The sequence below is a fragment of the Callionymus lyra genome, chromosome 3 (assembly GCF_982586985.1).
Source record: "Callionymus lyra chromosome 3, fCalLyr1.hap1.1, whole genome shotgun sequence".
Classification (NCBI taxonomy): domain Eukaryota; kingdom Metazoa; phylum Chordata; class Actinopteri; order Syngnathiformes; family Callionymidae; genus Callionymus; species Callionymus lyra.
This window is the reverse complement of record NC_141820.1, coordinates 33447519-33464090: the sequence shown is the minus strand read 5'-3', so window position 1 is coordinate 33464090 and position 16572 is coordinate 33447519. Positions and strand designations below refer to the sequence as shown.

The 16572-nt window shown below is 38.8% G+C and overlaps 2 protein-coding genes across 2 annotated transcripts; both read left to right on the top strand.

Annotated features, from left to right (window-relative positions):
* Positions 1-2631: 2631 nt before the first annotated feature.
* On the top strand, positions 2632-9947 carry nfe2l3 (nfe2 like bZIP transcription factor 3). The gene is made up of 5 exons (XM_087787603.1): positions 2632-3578; positions 5276-5341; positions 7148-7240; positions 7310-7628; positions 8240-9947. Exons 1-5 carry the CDS (start codon positions 3093-3095, stop codon positions 8983-8985), a joined length of 1710 nt encoding a protein of 569 aa, XP_087643729.1. The 5' UTR covers positions 2632-3092; the 3' UTR covers positions 8986-9947.
* Positions 9948-11629: 1682 nt separating this feature from the next.
* cbx3a (chromobox homolog 3a (HP1 gamma homolog, Drosophila)) lies at positions 11630-14540 on the top strand. The gene is made up of 5 exons (XM_087787602.1): positions 11630-11747; positions 12087-12238; positions 12411-12540; positions 13859-13953; positions 14027-14540. The coding sequence occupies exons 2-5, from the start codon at positions 12093-12095 to the stop codon at positions 14151-14153; spliced, it is 498 nt and encodes a 165-aa protein (XP_087643728.1). The 5' UTR covers positions 11630-11747; positions 12087-12092; the 3' UTR covers positions 14154-14540.
* The last annotated feature ends 2032 nt before the right edge of the window (positions 14541-16572 follow it).

The following is a 16572-nucleotide window of genomic DNA, read 5'->3' as shown; positions in this document are numbered from 1 at the left end:
GAAGAAGTCCTGGAAGTCATGGTATGGACCCACAGAGCCCTGATCTCAACATCAGGGAGTGTGTCTGGGATTACCTTGAAGAGACAGAAGGATTCGAGAAACATCTACAGAAGATCTGTGGTTAGTTCTCCAAAATATTTGGAACAACCTACCAGCCGAGTTCCTTCAAAAACTGTGTGCAAGTGTATCTAGAAGAATTGATGCTGCTTTGAAGGCAAAGGGTGGTCATACAAAACGTATACAGAACGTACTCTTCCGATCATTCACTGCATTTTGTGAATTGATAAAATTAAATTATTAACACTTCCATTTTTAAAATAATTCTTAGTTTACAGCCTTTTTTCACACCTGCCTAAAACTTTTGCACAGTAGTGGATATATAAATATACAGTTTATTTACTTAAAAAAAGAAATTGTCAGTGTAAATAAGTAAACTATTGTTATTGTTGAAATCAAATAAATGAAAGAATGTATTAAAAAAAATTAGGTGTCTTGTTTACTGATGTGATTGGTCACGCATAAAGGTTAGGTTCGGTTAGGTAGAACTTTATTGATCCCTCAGGAGGTCTCCTTCGGGAAATTGTTTTTTTTCCAATAGCCACACAAATACAGCAATTTTCATAAAAAATAATCAAAATAAAATAAGAACAAGAACAAAGAGAAATAAAGAGAAAGAACAAGATGATACAATCTAAGTCTAAAGATAAATATAAAGAACATAGATCAAAGAAAAATAACACAGACAAAGGATACAAAGACTAACATAGAACAGAACATCCAGATACTTTAACTCCACTCCTGCCCCTGAACTCAGAATTGTACAATTTAATAGCCCGAGGAATGAATGAGTCCCAGAGTCTATTCGATTTGCATCTGGGAAGGAGAATTCGTTATTGATTGATTGACGAAGTCTCCAGCTCCAACGGATTCGTTGTGTAAACAAAGACCATTATTATGTCATAATGGACTCCGCTCTCGTAACCTCTCGTTCGCTGAGATTTCAGGTTGGGGAGAACTTTATAAATTAATAAGTTAAAAACATCATTATGATGAGGTTATTACCGCATCTTGGAACGCAAGACTCAATACTTGAAACATGTGAGTGAGTCAAGAGAGTTTTCACATTAGTTTTTTTTTAAACACCGTCCTAAGTTTTTACTGTGTTGCACTACTAATTTAAATTGTATGACTACTGTTATTTAATCATTTATTATAATTGTTTTATTATATTTATTATTTTCCATGTTATCATACCTACCATTATGAAATGTGATTGATTCAGCCAGTGTTTGATTGTGGAGGCCACAGTTTCAGCAGGATTCATTTTTTTTCCCCCCACATTGTCTAGTTCAAGAATCACATGCTACCATCAGTTTGGTTCACACGCCTGAAATAACTAAATATATATGATCATGGATGATAAGTGATATTCCTCTGAAACAGTAATCCCATTATTGATTCTTCAATAATTACAAATGGGGCAACTAGAGAGTAAACACAGTGTCAAACATGTTAAGATATTTATTGTAGGATAAAGATTATTTTGAACAGAACCATGGCCTCCTTTTTTGGTGTCTGGGGGCACCACGTTGGTGACCCCTTGTTTAGCTCTTCCCGGAGAACCTCGAGCCATTTCCAGGTCAGCTGGAAAACATACTCTGAGAAAACTCATTTTGGCTTCTTTTGCCTACGATCTGGTTCTTTCAGACAATATCCAGCATTCGTAAAGGACGATTAGTGTTGTATATCCCTCCCCCCATTCTGTGCGTGTCATAATGTTTTATTATTGTTGATTTATTCATCATTATCTTTGCTTTAAATAATATTTTTGCCTTATATATTTTATTATTTTTATTTTATCATTTCATTTCGATTTATATTGTTTTATAATAATGCTTTATTATTTTTAATATATGTGCTGTAAGTCTGTTTTTGTTGTGTGAGCTGCTAAATGACAAGAATGACAACCTAAATCTTAGAAAAAAAGAATAAAGGCATATCTTATAGTAAGTAAGTAAGTCATTTTTATTTGTGTAGCGCTTTTCTAGAAAAGGGTCACAAAGCGCTTAAACAATCAAAACAATATTCAATAAAGTATATACTTTAAAGGTCAAGATAAAACTGATAACACAACAGGAGTTCCAGAAAATCAAGGAAACGCCTGAACAAATAAAAACGTATTTATTATATATTTATTATATTATAGTATTATTTATTACTTTTACTTATTACGTTATAGTATTACTTGTATGTGCCCTGTATATTTCATATTGTTTTTAAGAATGTATAAACATAGGTTTCATCACTATTTTGTTTTATCATTTCATTTCGAATTGTATTGTTTTATAATAATGATTTATTATTTTTAATGTATGTGCTGTAAGTCTGTGTGAGCTGCTTAATCTGAGAATGACAACCTAAATCGTCCCAATGTGGGAAGAATAAAGGCATATCTTATAGTATTACTTGTATGTGCCCTGTAGATTTAATATTGTTTTTAAGAATGTATAAATATAGGGTTCCCCCCTATGTGACGAATAAAGCAATATCTATTCCAATGTTTGTTTTTGTATTTACATTTTAACTTGAAGGAATCAAAGTCGGTCCTTTCTGATGCGACACCTCACTGTTGTTTCCCTGCGTTCATTGGAGACTTAATTTGATTGACGTCCGGACCAGCCAATAACCTTGCTAGACGTCACCCGCTCCGGTCCAATCGCAGCGAGGGTGCAAATTTTGTAGTTCCGACATCCGCAGCAGCACGGTGACAGGTTTGCCGTCACCGTTATTTAAATCCCCGTTTAATTCATTAAAAATCGCTTTAGTTTGATATTCGCTATCAAGAGCGACATCGGCACGTCTTCGTCCACAGCGACCCTGCGATGCTTGTCACCGGCTACTGACTTGAGGCTGCACCGGGTGGCTAACAGCTAGCATCCCGTTAGCTTCCCCATAGTTTCGCCGGCACAGAGCTCTTTGTCTGAGGGAAGGCGTGCTCTTTTGTTGGACTCTCTTCTTTGTCCACTCGGGGGGGAGAAACGGGAACCACTAGGCCAGCGTTTCACAAGTTGCTTTTTAAACTTGTTTGGAAAATGCAAGTCGTGAAAAAACACTTGAAAGAAGTCCTGTGTCAGTTGGCGATCCTGCTCAGTTTGATCGGCGTGCGCGTGGACGTGCACAGCTACTTCAGCGGCTACTATTCCCCTCTGGTCGAGATTAACTCGGGCCCGGGTTCTGCTCAGAGGCACGCGCTCCCGCACAACCTCAGGGACTTCCTGGACGGACACACGGTCCACCCGAAATGTCCCGAGTTGGACTATCTGTTCGCGAGTCGTCGGCTGCTGGAGGAGGTCAAGACTCTCGGCTCGCCGCGGTTTCCGACCCACTTCAACGCGTGGCTGGTGCACCAGGTGTCCGCCGGTGACAAGTCCGACTGCGAGGAGGCTCCTGCCAGCGACAGCACCGAGACCGACACCAGCCCGGGGTCGGACAGCACCGGGTCCGGCACAGGTGCTGAAGAACACCTGCCTGAGAGCAGCCCGGAGTCAGGAGCCTGTCAGGGTGTCAAAGTCAAGAATGTGGGTATAAAAGCATCAGAGGGTCGTTGACTAGAACATTGTGTAACGATGTGTCATAGTTGTTGTTGCTTTAGTCGAGTGTATGGGATGATGTTTGTGTTGCTCAACACCCTGAGAACCACAGTGAAGATGCATGGACTAGAATGAAGGCCCAGACATCCAGAGACTTGAAGTAGAGCTGCTGCTTCTTCACTGTCACAGTGTCACATGAACCATCATTGAATACTGTTTTAAAAAGTCCCCCCAAAAAGTAAATGTATCTTGATGCAAGTAGCATTTAACTCGACCTAAAGATATAGCTAAACTAATATAGATGTTGGGATCTTACAAGAATGTAAAGGTGATCCAGGCATGTTGACTTCAGATGTTCAATGTCAGATCTAGAGACTGTTGTTTTCAACCTGGCCTTGAACTCTGATCATGTCCCTCACTTGAAGCTAGGCTACATTAGCTTGTTGTTAGCAACATGTGTTTGTTGACAGCGCAGTCACATGAAAGGATGCTAACACAAGGGCAGAATTATGACTTCGCTTCAACCCCAGATTAAAGATTCTGCCCTTATAATGACTTTTGATTTGTCTGGCTATGATGGATCTACAAAAGTAGCTCTGGGATTGGTTTCAAAATGGCTTCTTGAAAGATGTAAAAATCAGGAGCAGTTTGTGGAATGGAACATTTTTCTTCGTAAATAAATTTAAAAAAAGGCTGATGTAGATGCCCAACCATTCTCTGAAGATCAGGATGAGGAAGTAGTTTTGTTTTTATCAGGAAATCCTTCTGACATGCTTTCACTTTCAGCTTAACTAGCTGTTTTTAAGTGTTTTACTCGTATTTACCAGTTGCACTGCCCATTAACTACGGTCCCAGTTCCACAGAGAACCAGTGTTCGGCACAATCCAACCATTGTTTCAACCTTCCAGAAGCGTTTCTGTTTATTTAATTGATTCATGAATGTGTAAAAGAAATGGTTGTATTGCAGATATAACTTTCATCCAATATCCCTTTTCATTGCCCTTGAGTAATTCACTATCTCCTTTAGAGTCCTTGTGGCACTTGTGAAAGTTCACGATGTTCCACAGATCTTTGTTTGGCAACATGGATCCTAAAAATGAGACGCACACCTCGATTTACTTTGCTGGAGATCCCAGCTTAGGGCAGAAACAGCTGCCTGGTTGCTGTTTTGTCCTGAGGGCTGTTGATGTTCCCTTCTGTGTAACTTAATCTTCTGTCTTCAGAACCACCAGCTGTGAGAGATGGAGGAACTGAGCTTTGTCTGTGAACGTTGCCTCAGTCTTGGGCCTTTGTTTAGATTTTTGGCTCCTTTAGACATCTGTTACTGTAAACGAGACTCCTTTGCTAGAAGAAGCAGCAAAAAAATCAGGTTGTTTTTTAGTGGTTAATGAGTAGTTGGACTAGTACAAGTCTAGTCTTGGGGTTTCTTTTACTTCTTATGATGAGATAACTGGGTTGCTAGATCACGCAATGGTCTCTATCCTTCAGTAAATACATTTCTTCACAAGGGTTGTTGAAACTATAATAACATGGTTATCTAATATACAGTCGTTTAACTCAATAAGTTATCTGTGAAATGTCAGTTTAATAGTATGTTTCAGAGAATAGCTGCTGAACGTGTCTGTAGTTATATATTCAATAGTAGTAAAAATGTGCTCATTGGTTTCTTTGTGTCTGGCCCACAGGAGGATGGAGCCACAGCTGAAGACACTGAGCCTGCTCAGCTGGTTCACAGTTCAACACTCGAGGAGGTAAACACTTGAATCACAGCTTAATAACTGCTGCTTCCTATAGTTGAACACATTCTTTGTTGGTTCTCACGCGAGCTTTACTTTGCCTGACTGGATGCATGCATATATAAAGTAAATTACATAATATAGTTACGAGATCAAAGGCTTAAAAAAAGCTTAGAATTGTCATCGATGATCTACCAAAGGGTTTTATTTGACTATATATAATCATAAAAATATATATTATGTGATATTATTTGTGACATACTTACAGTATCACGGCAAGAGACAGAAGAAATCGAGAATCCCTAAAAGCAAGTTTTTTGTCAGTACATGGCTATCGATGTAAGAACTTTTTTTTTTTTACTATAATCAATCTATCATTCATCATATCATTGTCTATTCTACAATACTTGTAATGGCTTCCAGAGGATTAGATTGAATCTAGTCGAAGACCTATGATGCTCCAACACATTTCTAATGATAAGTACAGAAAACAACGCCTAAGTATTCCTACTATAAAATGTATTAAGCTATTATAAATGTAAATATGTCACAGATATACTATAGTACTAAATATACTATATATTTTTTCAGTGTACTGTGATCTCACAGAAGTGTTTTTAAAGCATCTTTAATGGCAGATGTTTGTGGTTACCTTAATGTCATATTTTACTACTTGTTTGATTATCCTAAACAATCTAGCATGTGCATTAGGTCGACTTCAAACCTCACAGTACATTCTGGATTGATTCTCCACCACACCATCGACGATACACACTGCTACACAACGTGACTCTGAGTCGACATGGTTATTTGGTCACTTGGAACACGCACAAAAGCGACAGAGAGGACAAGCTTTCTTTAGATCTTTGAAGCAGCATTTAGTGAAGCAGATCAAGTACATTAAAGACACAGGATTTCCTGTCTTATGACACGCAGCCATGTCTGTGTAAATGTAATGTCTCGAAGTCTTAGAGATGGCATGATGTATGTCCGTCATGTTTTGTCTCTCAATGTCAGAGAATTCCTGCAGAAAAACAGCGTCTCCAACTCGGCTCAAAACCTTTTTCCATTTAATTGGTTTAAATATATTTTTGTGTCTATTTAATTTTTTACTAGAGCTCATGTTTACTATGTCCAAGCAAGATGTATAAAGGCAAAAGAGAAGAGAGGACTGAAATAATGCATACGGTTAAAACATCAGAATATTCCTTTTTTGATTGAAAAAGAAAATGGCAAACATGTAAATATTATATACAAGAATCCTTCACTTGCTAAAATACCTGCTTCTGTATGAACAGATTATTTTTGTGGCCAAAACGAAACCCAAAAAAGAAGGGTTATTTTACTACCTAATGAAAATGTCTAGCACACATGTACCCTCCAACATGATATTACATAACACTGCCTGCACACACGTGTGGTGGGCTGGCCCCAGGCCAATCCTCTGCGCCAAAGGGGGCCCGGCGAAAAAAGCCAGAGAACCAGATACTGATGAATTGTTTTTGTAAGTGAGTTGAGAGACGTACCGTTTTGCAGCTTTTCTGTTCTCTGACTTCAGCACCACAACTGGATTGAAACCCCTCTGTACATACACTGCACTTGTTTCCTAGTAAACTAGTAAAACTCGCCCTAAAGCAAACACCCATGCAAACGTATTTTTATGGTAGTCACAATATGAATTTTGAGTCTGCAAAGTCTACTGACGATCCAGCACTCGGCCAAATGTAGAAACTGTTTATTTCATTTTTAAGGTTTTGTCTAAATCTACAGCATGAACACGAGGACAAAATGTATTTATTTCTTGTTTTATTAAATTTTCAGTCTGACCCTGAAGGCCAGTTCCCGCCACAGTCTAGATCTGATCTGGACCGTCACATAAACAATCTTCTGCCGTGGTCGGCCACTGAATTTGAAGTAGGTCTTCTTGACTCGAACTTACTTTTTTGTTTCAACTTACTAAGACGTTGTCTTTTGTCCTCGCAGAATTTCCTCCTGGAGAGTCGATCAGACTTGGACATCACAGGCTCTTACAGTCATGACATCAGTTTGCGAGATGCCATGTATTCCAGCAGTGGGCAGGTGTCCCTCCAACCTGGTGCTGGACAGCGACCTGCCCAAGGACAGGCGGCACTGCCCGCCGCCTTGCCTCAGAGCTCGCCGGGCGGGATGCTGGACGAGGCGGTCTTTGACCAAATCAATCAGCTCGACATGGATATGGACCAGCTGATGCACGGCCTTCAAGACTTCGACCAGGACTCGGGTCTTTCTTTAGAGAGCAGCTCTGGCGGTCCCTTCTCTCCAGGTGGGTTGAATGAAATCTGAATATATTTTTCCCATCTAGCATGTCGCTGTTCAGGACAAAAACAATAATTAGACAATGTTTTACACTTATACATTTTAACTCTAAGAGTAACTGTAGTAAAAAAAAGGTCTACAGCATTTTCTTTGCATTAAAACCAAAATAAGTTAATGGTTACCGAAATAATCTACAAAAACACATGTGCTCACAAAGTAACAAAAGTATCATTTTGAATTTGATTTGCAGAAACATTGTGTTTTGTTCATTTTGATAATTGAATCAAATTTGTCTCCACAAGTTTTTAGCTAATCGTTCTAACTGGCTTAATAAGTTTCCTACCTTATGACCACCTTTAAATGATCATTTATTCATGTACGATCATCGTCCAATAAACGTTTATGAAACAAAGGGTTAAGCTGGAACTACTGTCGATATTCTCTATTACTTCCATCATATGAAGTAACAGGTTCACACACTAATGTGTGAAATTTGCCAAAGATTTTTAAAATGTTGAATATTTCCATGGAAGCTTGTTCGAGTCATAACTGCACATATTTAGTCATTTTATTATTGTTAAGTTGAATTGTTTCTTAATTCCCTCTCTTTTCTTGCAGGGTCTCCTGACATGTCCTCAGACACGTCCTGGGACAGCGAGTGTGGGGCGACGGGCTGCAGCAGCGAGGAGAACTCGCTCCTGGATCACTCGTCGCTGTGGTCCCACGACGACCTCGGCGAGGGCGTGAGGCACGACCACACCTACTTCTCCCCCGACTTCTGGAACACGCCGCCGGCGTCCGTGTCCCCCAAACACATCAAAGAGGAACCTTATGACGAGGAGTTCGAGGCGTGCGGCGCGGACGAGGCGGAGAGTCGGGACGAGCTGCGCGCCCGAGCCATGGGGATCCCCTTCTCCGTCCAGCACATCGTGGACATGCCCGTCAAGGAGTTCCTGCAGATGATCGACGGCTGCAGCTTCTCCAGCGAGCAGGTGACCCTCCTGAGGGACATCCGCAGGCGCGGGAAGAACAAACTCGCCGTCCAGAACTGCCGCAAGCGCAAGATCGACGTGATCTCGGGCCTGGAGCATGAGGTGGAGAAGCTCCAGGTGCACAGAGCGAAGCTTCTGTCAGAGAGACACCGCACGGCCAAGACCATCGGCGCTGTGGGTCAGCAGATCGAGCAGCTCACCAGGCACATCCTGGCGCAGATGAGGGACGAGTCCGGACAGTCGCTGACCCCCGACCGATTCACCCTGCAGTGCCGGTCCACCGGCGGGATCGTGGTCCAGCGGAGAAGACCTGCCGTCACCACGTCCAGCGACAGTAAAACGGACAAGAGGAAGAAGGAAAAAAAGCAGTAGCTGCCACAGATGAACCTTTCGTGACTTCTTTGCACTGACTTTTTTTTAAGAAGTTTGTGGATTCACCACCGAAGTGGGCCAAGTTGCATGCAAGCGGACCTCAGAACCTCGAACTGAAATAAAAACTCACAGGGACGATGTAGCTAACACACTGGACTTGATTTTCCTGGACCGACTATGGTTGAATACATGAACATTTTCAGCTGCAGAAGTCGCTGCCAAGTTCCAGTGAACAAAACCCACTTCTTTCATCCAAGGTTCTATTTGCCAGAAGCTTTAACAACCACAGGTGTTGAGTAAATGTATAGTTTTTACCTCCAAATGGGCGGTAAACTGTAGACAAAGTAAGATATTGAGAATATCTGTATTTCGCTGAACTGTGAACTGAACTCTCAAACCATATAAATTGTATTTGGGAAGCTCTTTATTTGACATTTAGGTGGAGAGGTTTTAAAATCTTTGTGTTTGATCCACAGATACACATTTCTGAACTAGAATACTCAAGAGGTTTGTTATTTTTAGAACCTCAGAGCTTGGTTACTTTGAAATTTTGGTTAAAAAAAAGAAAAAAAAAAGAATGTTTGGGATGTTTACATGAACTAGAGAATCTTTGTGATGGGTGGGGATTTAAACGTACCATCCGATACAAAACAATCAAATCTATTTAATGTGTGAATGATTTTTTGAATGAGATTAATGAAATGAAAAGTGAAACACGCTTTCTGTTATTTGTTCTGTTTGAGGCAGGAAGTATTGAGTTATGTTCTGAAGTACTTTTTTTCTGTCCTAGCATCTTCTTTCTCTATTTAATATCATTTCAGTTTTACTTTGAGTGAGTTTTTCCAGATTTTGTTGTTCATTTCTTCTCGGTTTTTGATAGCATGGAGATTGTTGCGTTTTGATAAAAATGATTGTGTGCCGTTCTTTTTGATCAAAAAGAAATAAAAAAAAAAGTCTCTTTACATTTGAGCTTTCAGTTTTGCAATGGGTTGGAATATTCCTTCTTTGTGCTGATTTATAGCCATTGCACATCGCTTTCTCTTTGTTTGCTTTGATACATTTTTTGGGTGCATCACATTTTAAATATAGGTTTAATTTACCTGGAAAAACTTTTGAAAATCTCTACTCAACTTCATTTTTGAAATTGCCAAAGATTATTTGGATCCTGTTTTTTACTGACATCTTGACGCCGGACCATCAACTCTGCTATTCATCACAGATATGGACGTGCGGGGAGGAAGTCATTGAAAACATCTTTTTCTTTCCAAATTAAAATGCAACTTTATTACGTCATAAAGGGCGGGAACAGACGTGTAGTGAGAGGTTTTCAGCATGATCATCAAGGACGACTGCAAAAGGATGCAGCGTGAAAACCATTAGTAATGTGATTAGATGGTTGGTTACTAATCGGGTCCAATAAATGCATAAAGGAAGCACAAAGTTTGTTAATTTATTCTAAATGAGACATTCTTAAGTAATTCATGATTAAGCAAATAGTTAAATAATGTGTGCTTATTGTTTTAATTAGGAAAAATGAATGGCAGTCGCTGCCCCAGTTAGATCCATTAAGCTGTGTATTGCACAGCTTCATAGACTGGCCCATGGATGAGGCTGCAGTTTACATTTAAAACTTTCTGCACAACCTCAAGAGCAGCATAATGTCACTTCAAACCCATGCTCGATCACATCCACATGTGGCCCTTGGTAAAATGTAAACAACGTATATATACCTATATTCCTTCAGTTATTTGAATTCAACAATAACAATAGTTTACTTAATTTACACTGACATTCCTTTTTAAAGTTCGTCTGTTTTTCAGTATATCATTATGCAACTTAGTACTTGAATGAAAAGAGTTTTGTACAAACGGACACACTGATGAGTATAATAGAAGTGCAAGATCTAAGGCTACCAGTTAACGCCCTCGACTACTATTTTCTGTTGAATGTATACAGATTTGCATTCACACAAGATCCAAACAAAGGATCCACTTTATGAAATATAGTAACGTAAAATAATAATAATAATAATAATAGAAAGTGTTACAGCAACAACAACTGAGCAAATCCATAGAAAAATACAATATCTTGAACATTCTTTTGAGTAAATTACATAATTAATTTCCTTTTAAACAATGTAACACTTTCCATACACAAATGTTAAAATTAAAATTGTTACATTTTGAGTGGGTTTCCCCGCTGTAGATTTGTGAATGTAATACTTGCTGAGGAGGATGAAAAGATTTATAAGATGATTATTAAGAGCTATTGTTTTTATATTGTTGCTGAGAAATTAAAGTTGTATTTGAATTAAATATTTCTCTAAATAAAAAGTGTTTAATACTTGTTTTGTTTTGTTTAAGGGCACGTTTAAGGGGGCATGTGTTTTTATTCATTTTGACACAATTTAAATGTGTTAATTTCACTAAATCTAGATATTTTAATATTAGTGGGATACATTTAAAATCATTGTAATTGTATTTCCTTAACTCTATTTAAAAAAAAATCTAAATTAATTTTTAAATGTTATTATTGTTGTCCAAAAGTATTACACTTTAAATTAGCTGGACGTCTAAAGCAGGAAACATTGAAAGATGACATAATCCAAAATGAATCTCCTCCCGATTGTTGAGCGCAAAACAGGCTTCCAGGCTTCCGTAGTTGCTGCTGCTAATCTCCGTGTTTGTTATAAAGACTGGCCGCATGGTGAAGAAGCATCAACTCCACTGTTCATACGACGTTGTGCTGGCACTTTCTTAAAGGTTTGTACAACTAAACGTTCGTTCTCGTTAATTTGCATTTATAACAAAGCAGTTTGACGTTAATCGTCGCGTAAAGACAAGCTAGCTGCGTCGCAGTCTTATTGTTTGCATGCTAACTGGCGCGGAAGTTGTTGCGACTCAAAATGGAGTAAACTGTATGAATGAAGACGCAAATGAATAAACAAACAACATGCATTTGTCTGCTTGACGCACGAGCTTTATAGTTTCCATATCGGTCGAAGTATTTAAAAAACGTCATCGCTCGCCGCCAAGCTACTGCTTTAGCCTAGTTGTAAAGTCCGCCTCTTTCAACACTAAGATTAATTTTCTGTTGTGAAGCACAACATGGGAAAGAAACAAAACCCCAAAACTCGGAAGGATTCGCCAGAGAAACCTCAACCACCAGAAGAGTTTGTTGTGGAAAAGGTGCTGGACCAGCGTATTGTAAATGGGAAAGTGGAATTCTTCCTCAAGTGGAAAGGATTTACAGAGTGAGTCTACAAAAAAAGCCGAACGTGTATCACCTGGCTGAGCTACTTTACCAAACATGCATGGACAGCTCCAATTGGACGAGTAGTGCAGCTTCGAACCCATTCAAAACTATTGCATTTCTGTGAACCACCACGAACTTAATTCAAAAGTGTCCTGTGTTTTTTCCCTCAGCGCCGATAATACGTGGGAGCCCGAGGAGAACTTGGACTGCCCGGAGTTGATCTCAGCATTTTTGGAGTCTCAGAGAAATGTTCATGAGAAACCTGTGAAGATGAATCCAGAAACGAATGAGCCAGAAACAGTGCGTTGACATGTTTTCCTCAACAGCTACTCTTTGGTCTAGATTAAACACACAAGAGCAGATGATGTAGCTTGATAGATGCATTTTTTGATCCCTCTTGAGATCTCCGGACGGATTCATAAAAACTAGAACAAAAAAAAAGCGCAATAAAAAGAACAAAATCTAAGTATAAAGAACATAGATCAAAGAAAAATAACACAAAGATTAACATGGAATACATCTTTTTACTCCTGCCCCCAAACTCAGAATTAAACAATCTAATGGCACAAAGAATGAATGAGTCCCTGAGTCTATTAGTGTTGCCAGTGTTCAGAGGATGACTGTCATCATCCATGATGGACAGTAGTTTGTCCAGTGATCTCTCCGCAACTGTCACCAGTGAGTCCAGCTTCATGCCAACCACAGAGCCAGCCTTTCTGACCAACCTGTTGACACTCCTCTTGGACACATTCCCACCACAGCATAAAACACTGGCCACCACAAACTGGCAAAACATAGAGAGGAGTTTCCTGCAGATGTTAAATTATTGGAGCCTCCTCAGAAAGTACATTCTACTCTGAACTTTCTTATATACATGGTCTGTATTGCAGGACCAGTCCAGTTTACTGTCCATCCACACACCGAGGTACTTATAATTGTCAACTATCTCCACCTCGTCACCTCTGATGGACTCCGGACGTGGCTTTGAGTTGGACCTCCCAAAGTCCAAAGTATTAAGGAGTAATTGACATATTGTATCATAGAAGAACAACATTTACTATTTAGTGGGGTTCATGGTTGCCAGGAGTAACTTCCTTATTGTCCAGAAAGAAAATGTCCCATGGCGTTATAATTGTTGCTAAACCATCACAGAATCTAAATGTTTCGCAAATGTATAAGTGAGTCTTAACCTCGTCGCTCGGATGCTAACTCAATCTTCAAATAAGTATTTTGACTTGACTAAAGTGGATATGATTCTTCTTTCATATAGTAAGACAAGCACCCATTGAGCACATGATTACTTACTTGCATATACATTTTTAAATAATTGACATGTCTGACCAATTTCTATTCCTCCTCAGTTGAAGTGGGGGGTCACTGCTATTTTGCAATTAGAACAGCGTTTGTATTCCTTGTCCTGTGTTCCCTGTTATCTGTGTTTATAAAGTAGGCATCCATATGTGTCACCTTTAACTCGATGTAGCTTTATAAATGCAAACTTCTTATTTTTTTGTTTTAATTCGGGGATATTCTATGTATTTGATTACAAAATAAGATGAAACGCATGATGTAAAAAACATTTTCTGGTCATTATCTAAAAGTTTTTTCCCCTCTGTAGCCTCAGGGCCCTAAAGGCTTTGCCCGGAATCTTGTTCCTGAAAAGATCATCGGGGCTACCAAAAGTAGCGGACGTTTGATGTTCTTGATGAAGTGGTGAGTCTTGGTTCTTCATTATTTCCAGTTGAAAGTACGACCCCGCTTTGATGCCCTGATGTGTTGTCCACAGGAAAGGGTCTAATGAAGCAGATTTGGTCCTGTCAGAGGAGGCCAATACCCGCTGTCCTCAGGTGGTCATCTCCTTCTACGAGGAGCGGCTGACATGGCATTCTTCCAAGAGCGATGACAGCCCATAGGAGTTCCGACTTAACTTTGTGTTTATAGTTACGAAACCGTTAACTCTGTCGATGTTTTTGTTTTTTTGTTGTTTTTGTTTTAAATGTTACCATCTCCGACCTTGTTGACGCGTGTCTTAAACATGAAAGAACTAGTCTTACTTGATGAATTATTGTTCCAAATAGATTATTGGCAATGATGATCGAGGTTATATATACGATGTCATAGATTAATGTGACAAGTTTCCATCTGCTGTAATCTAGGTAAGTTCGGCCTCCTGTTTAAGGAGATTTTTTTATGTTGCAGAGCAACGATTAGAAACAGGTTTATTTCCACTAAACAATTTGTAGAAGTTGAGACATTGTAACATTTTGTTTTTTATATTAAAGTTTGAAATTAAATTCAAAGCTTGTTTTTCATCCACTTGGTTTAAATGTTGAGTCGGCACATGAGGATTTTACCTCTTTTGAATAGTTGCCAACTACTAAATGTTCATTTAAGCACCATTAATTATAATGATTTTAAAATGGAAGAAAATACACCAAAAACAAATTGCATGATATAGGCAATGTTAATAAAGTATATCTGGTTGATGACCAAAATATTTAAAACTAATTAAAAGTTGGAAGTTAAAAAAGAAAAAACAGTAACGTGCAAAGATGAAACAGAAGAAATACAACACAATGGTACAGAATAAGATTATGCAAAAATAAACCTTAACTATTTAAAAAAAAAAAAATCCTGCAGTTTAACGATGTGACAATTTACTTCTGTCTTGTCAGTAGGTTTTGTGTAACCAGTCATGACTGAGGGTTTTGTTCTTCAGTCTGTATCTTTGTAAAATCTACACAAAACCCCCACTGTTGCAAAATGAAAGAAAATGCACACATACACACTTGGATCTTGTACTTTACATTACTGGCAAAACTCTGTCTGGCTCTGATTTTGAAAAGTCTGAAAGTCCAACGCGAGAGGTGTTGATTGAATCAAAGCTGCTATCAGTGATGCACATTGTGTCTGTATGCAAATGAACATTGACGACTGACATCTCAGGGCACATCTGTATGTGTCAAGAGTCACCAGCTAATGTTATTTCAGAGAAAATCTGGTCTTTTGACCCAAACAAGAAATAGTTATTTTCTTGTTCTGTGGGGCCTGGTATTAAATGCCTCACAGACCGTTACCGGTGTCCTGACCAGGGGTTATGTACCCCTGTTTTCAACAGTTTGTGGCCTCTGAGCAGTTTTTGATGTGACATCACTGGCCAAGAAATCCTGCTGACTTTGCATGAGATAAAGAGTCTTTAAATGCAAATCATACCTTTACCTCTGCATCCCAGGTCAGACTGAACTTATTCTTACTCAGTTGGATTGACAACAAATCTTCAACTGGACTGAAAAATCAGGTTACATTCTTTATCATTTGACATTATTGTTGCACCTTGTTGGATTAATTCAATGTATATTCCTTTTGCCTTTTGCCTTTATTAGTTTATTAAACTGGTTTTGACTAACAAGAACTTGAATAATAATTACTATTGAGTTATTTCATACAACATTTTTCTTCATTAAACACAAATTAAAAAATTAAAAACTATATTCTATCAAATCCAAGTTTTTTGGGGGAATCTTCATTATAAAAATATAATTTTTATTCCAAGGTTTTTTTGCCACATCAAAAGAGAGGAGGCTCCATTAACCTCATGGAAAGTTCCGGAGCACCTCATCAAGGGGGACTAGATAAGATAAGGATAAGGTGCCAGACGACTGGCTTCTCTACTTCCCCTCAATCTGATGAGAAAACTCATTTTCAGGGGCCCTTTGTTTGGGTTTTTTTTTGTACCTCACTAAAGCTTGGTCATAAATGTGGGTCAGAATGCTTCTGTCAATGTAATACTCCATCACTTGAGAACAAGACCAAAGATACTTAAACCTGTCCAACTGAGGAATAATCTGATCTAAAACATGAGGACTTTCCACATTTTCTTAAGATAGAACCAAGGTCTCAGATTTAGAGAAGCCGATCTAGTTCCTACCATGCCTATGACACCATGGCACTGGTCATAATTTAATGGTATTCTAGTGGAACACTTTGAAAGTGTTGTGATCCATGCAATGTTCTTCCAACATGACAGTTCCTCCAAGGATCTTGTTTTTATTTGTCATTATTGGGTATTTTCTTGATATATTGTCTATTAAATCTAATTCTGATCTGGTACTCGATTGAAGTTTAAGTTAAAAAAAAACAAAAAAACAACATCAACTTTTCTGTGTCTGATACTGAAGTGTTCTATCGCAGTCGCGTGTCGACGACGTCATCGCTGGTGGCCAGGTGAACTACTCAAATATGTTCGCAGGTGTCAGTCGTGAGTCAGTAATTGAGCAGCGTGAGCAGGACTTACACGCTGCCAAGAGGTTTTGGAGAACCTTTTTTATTCGA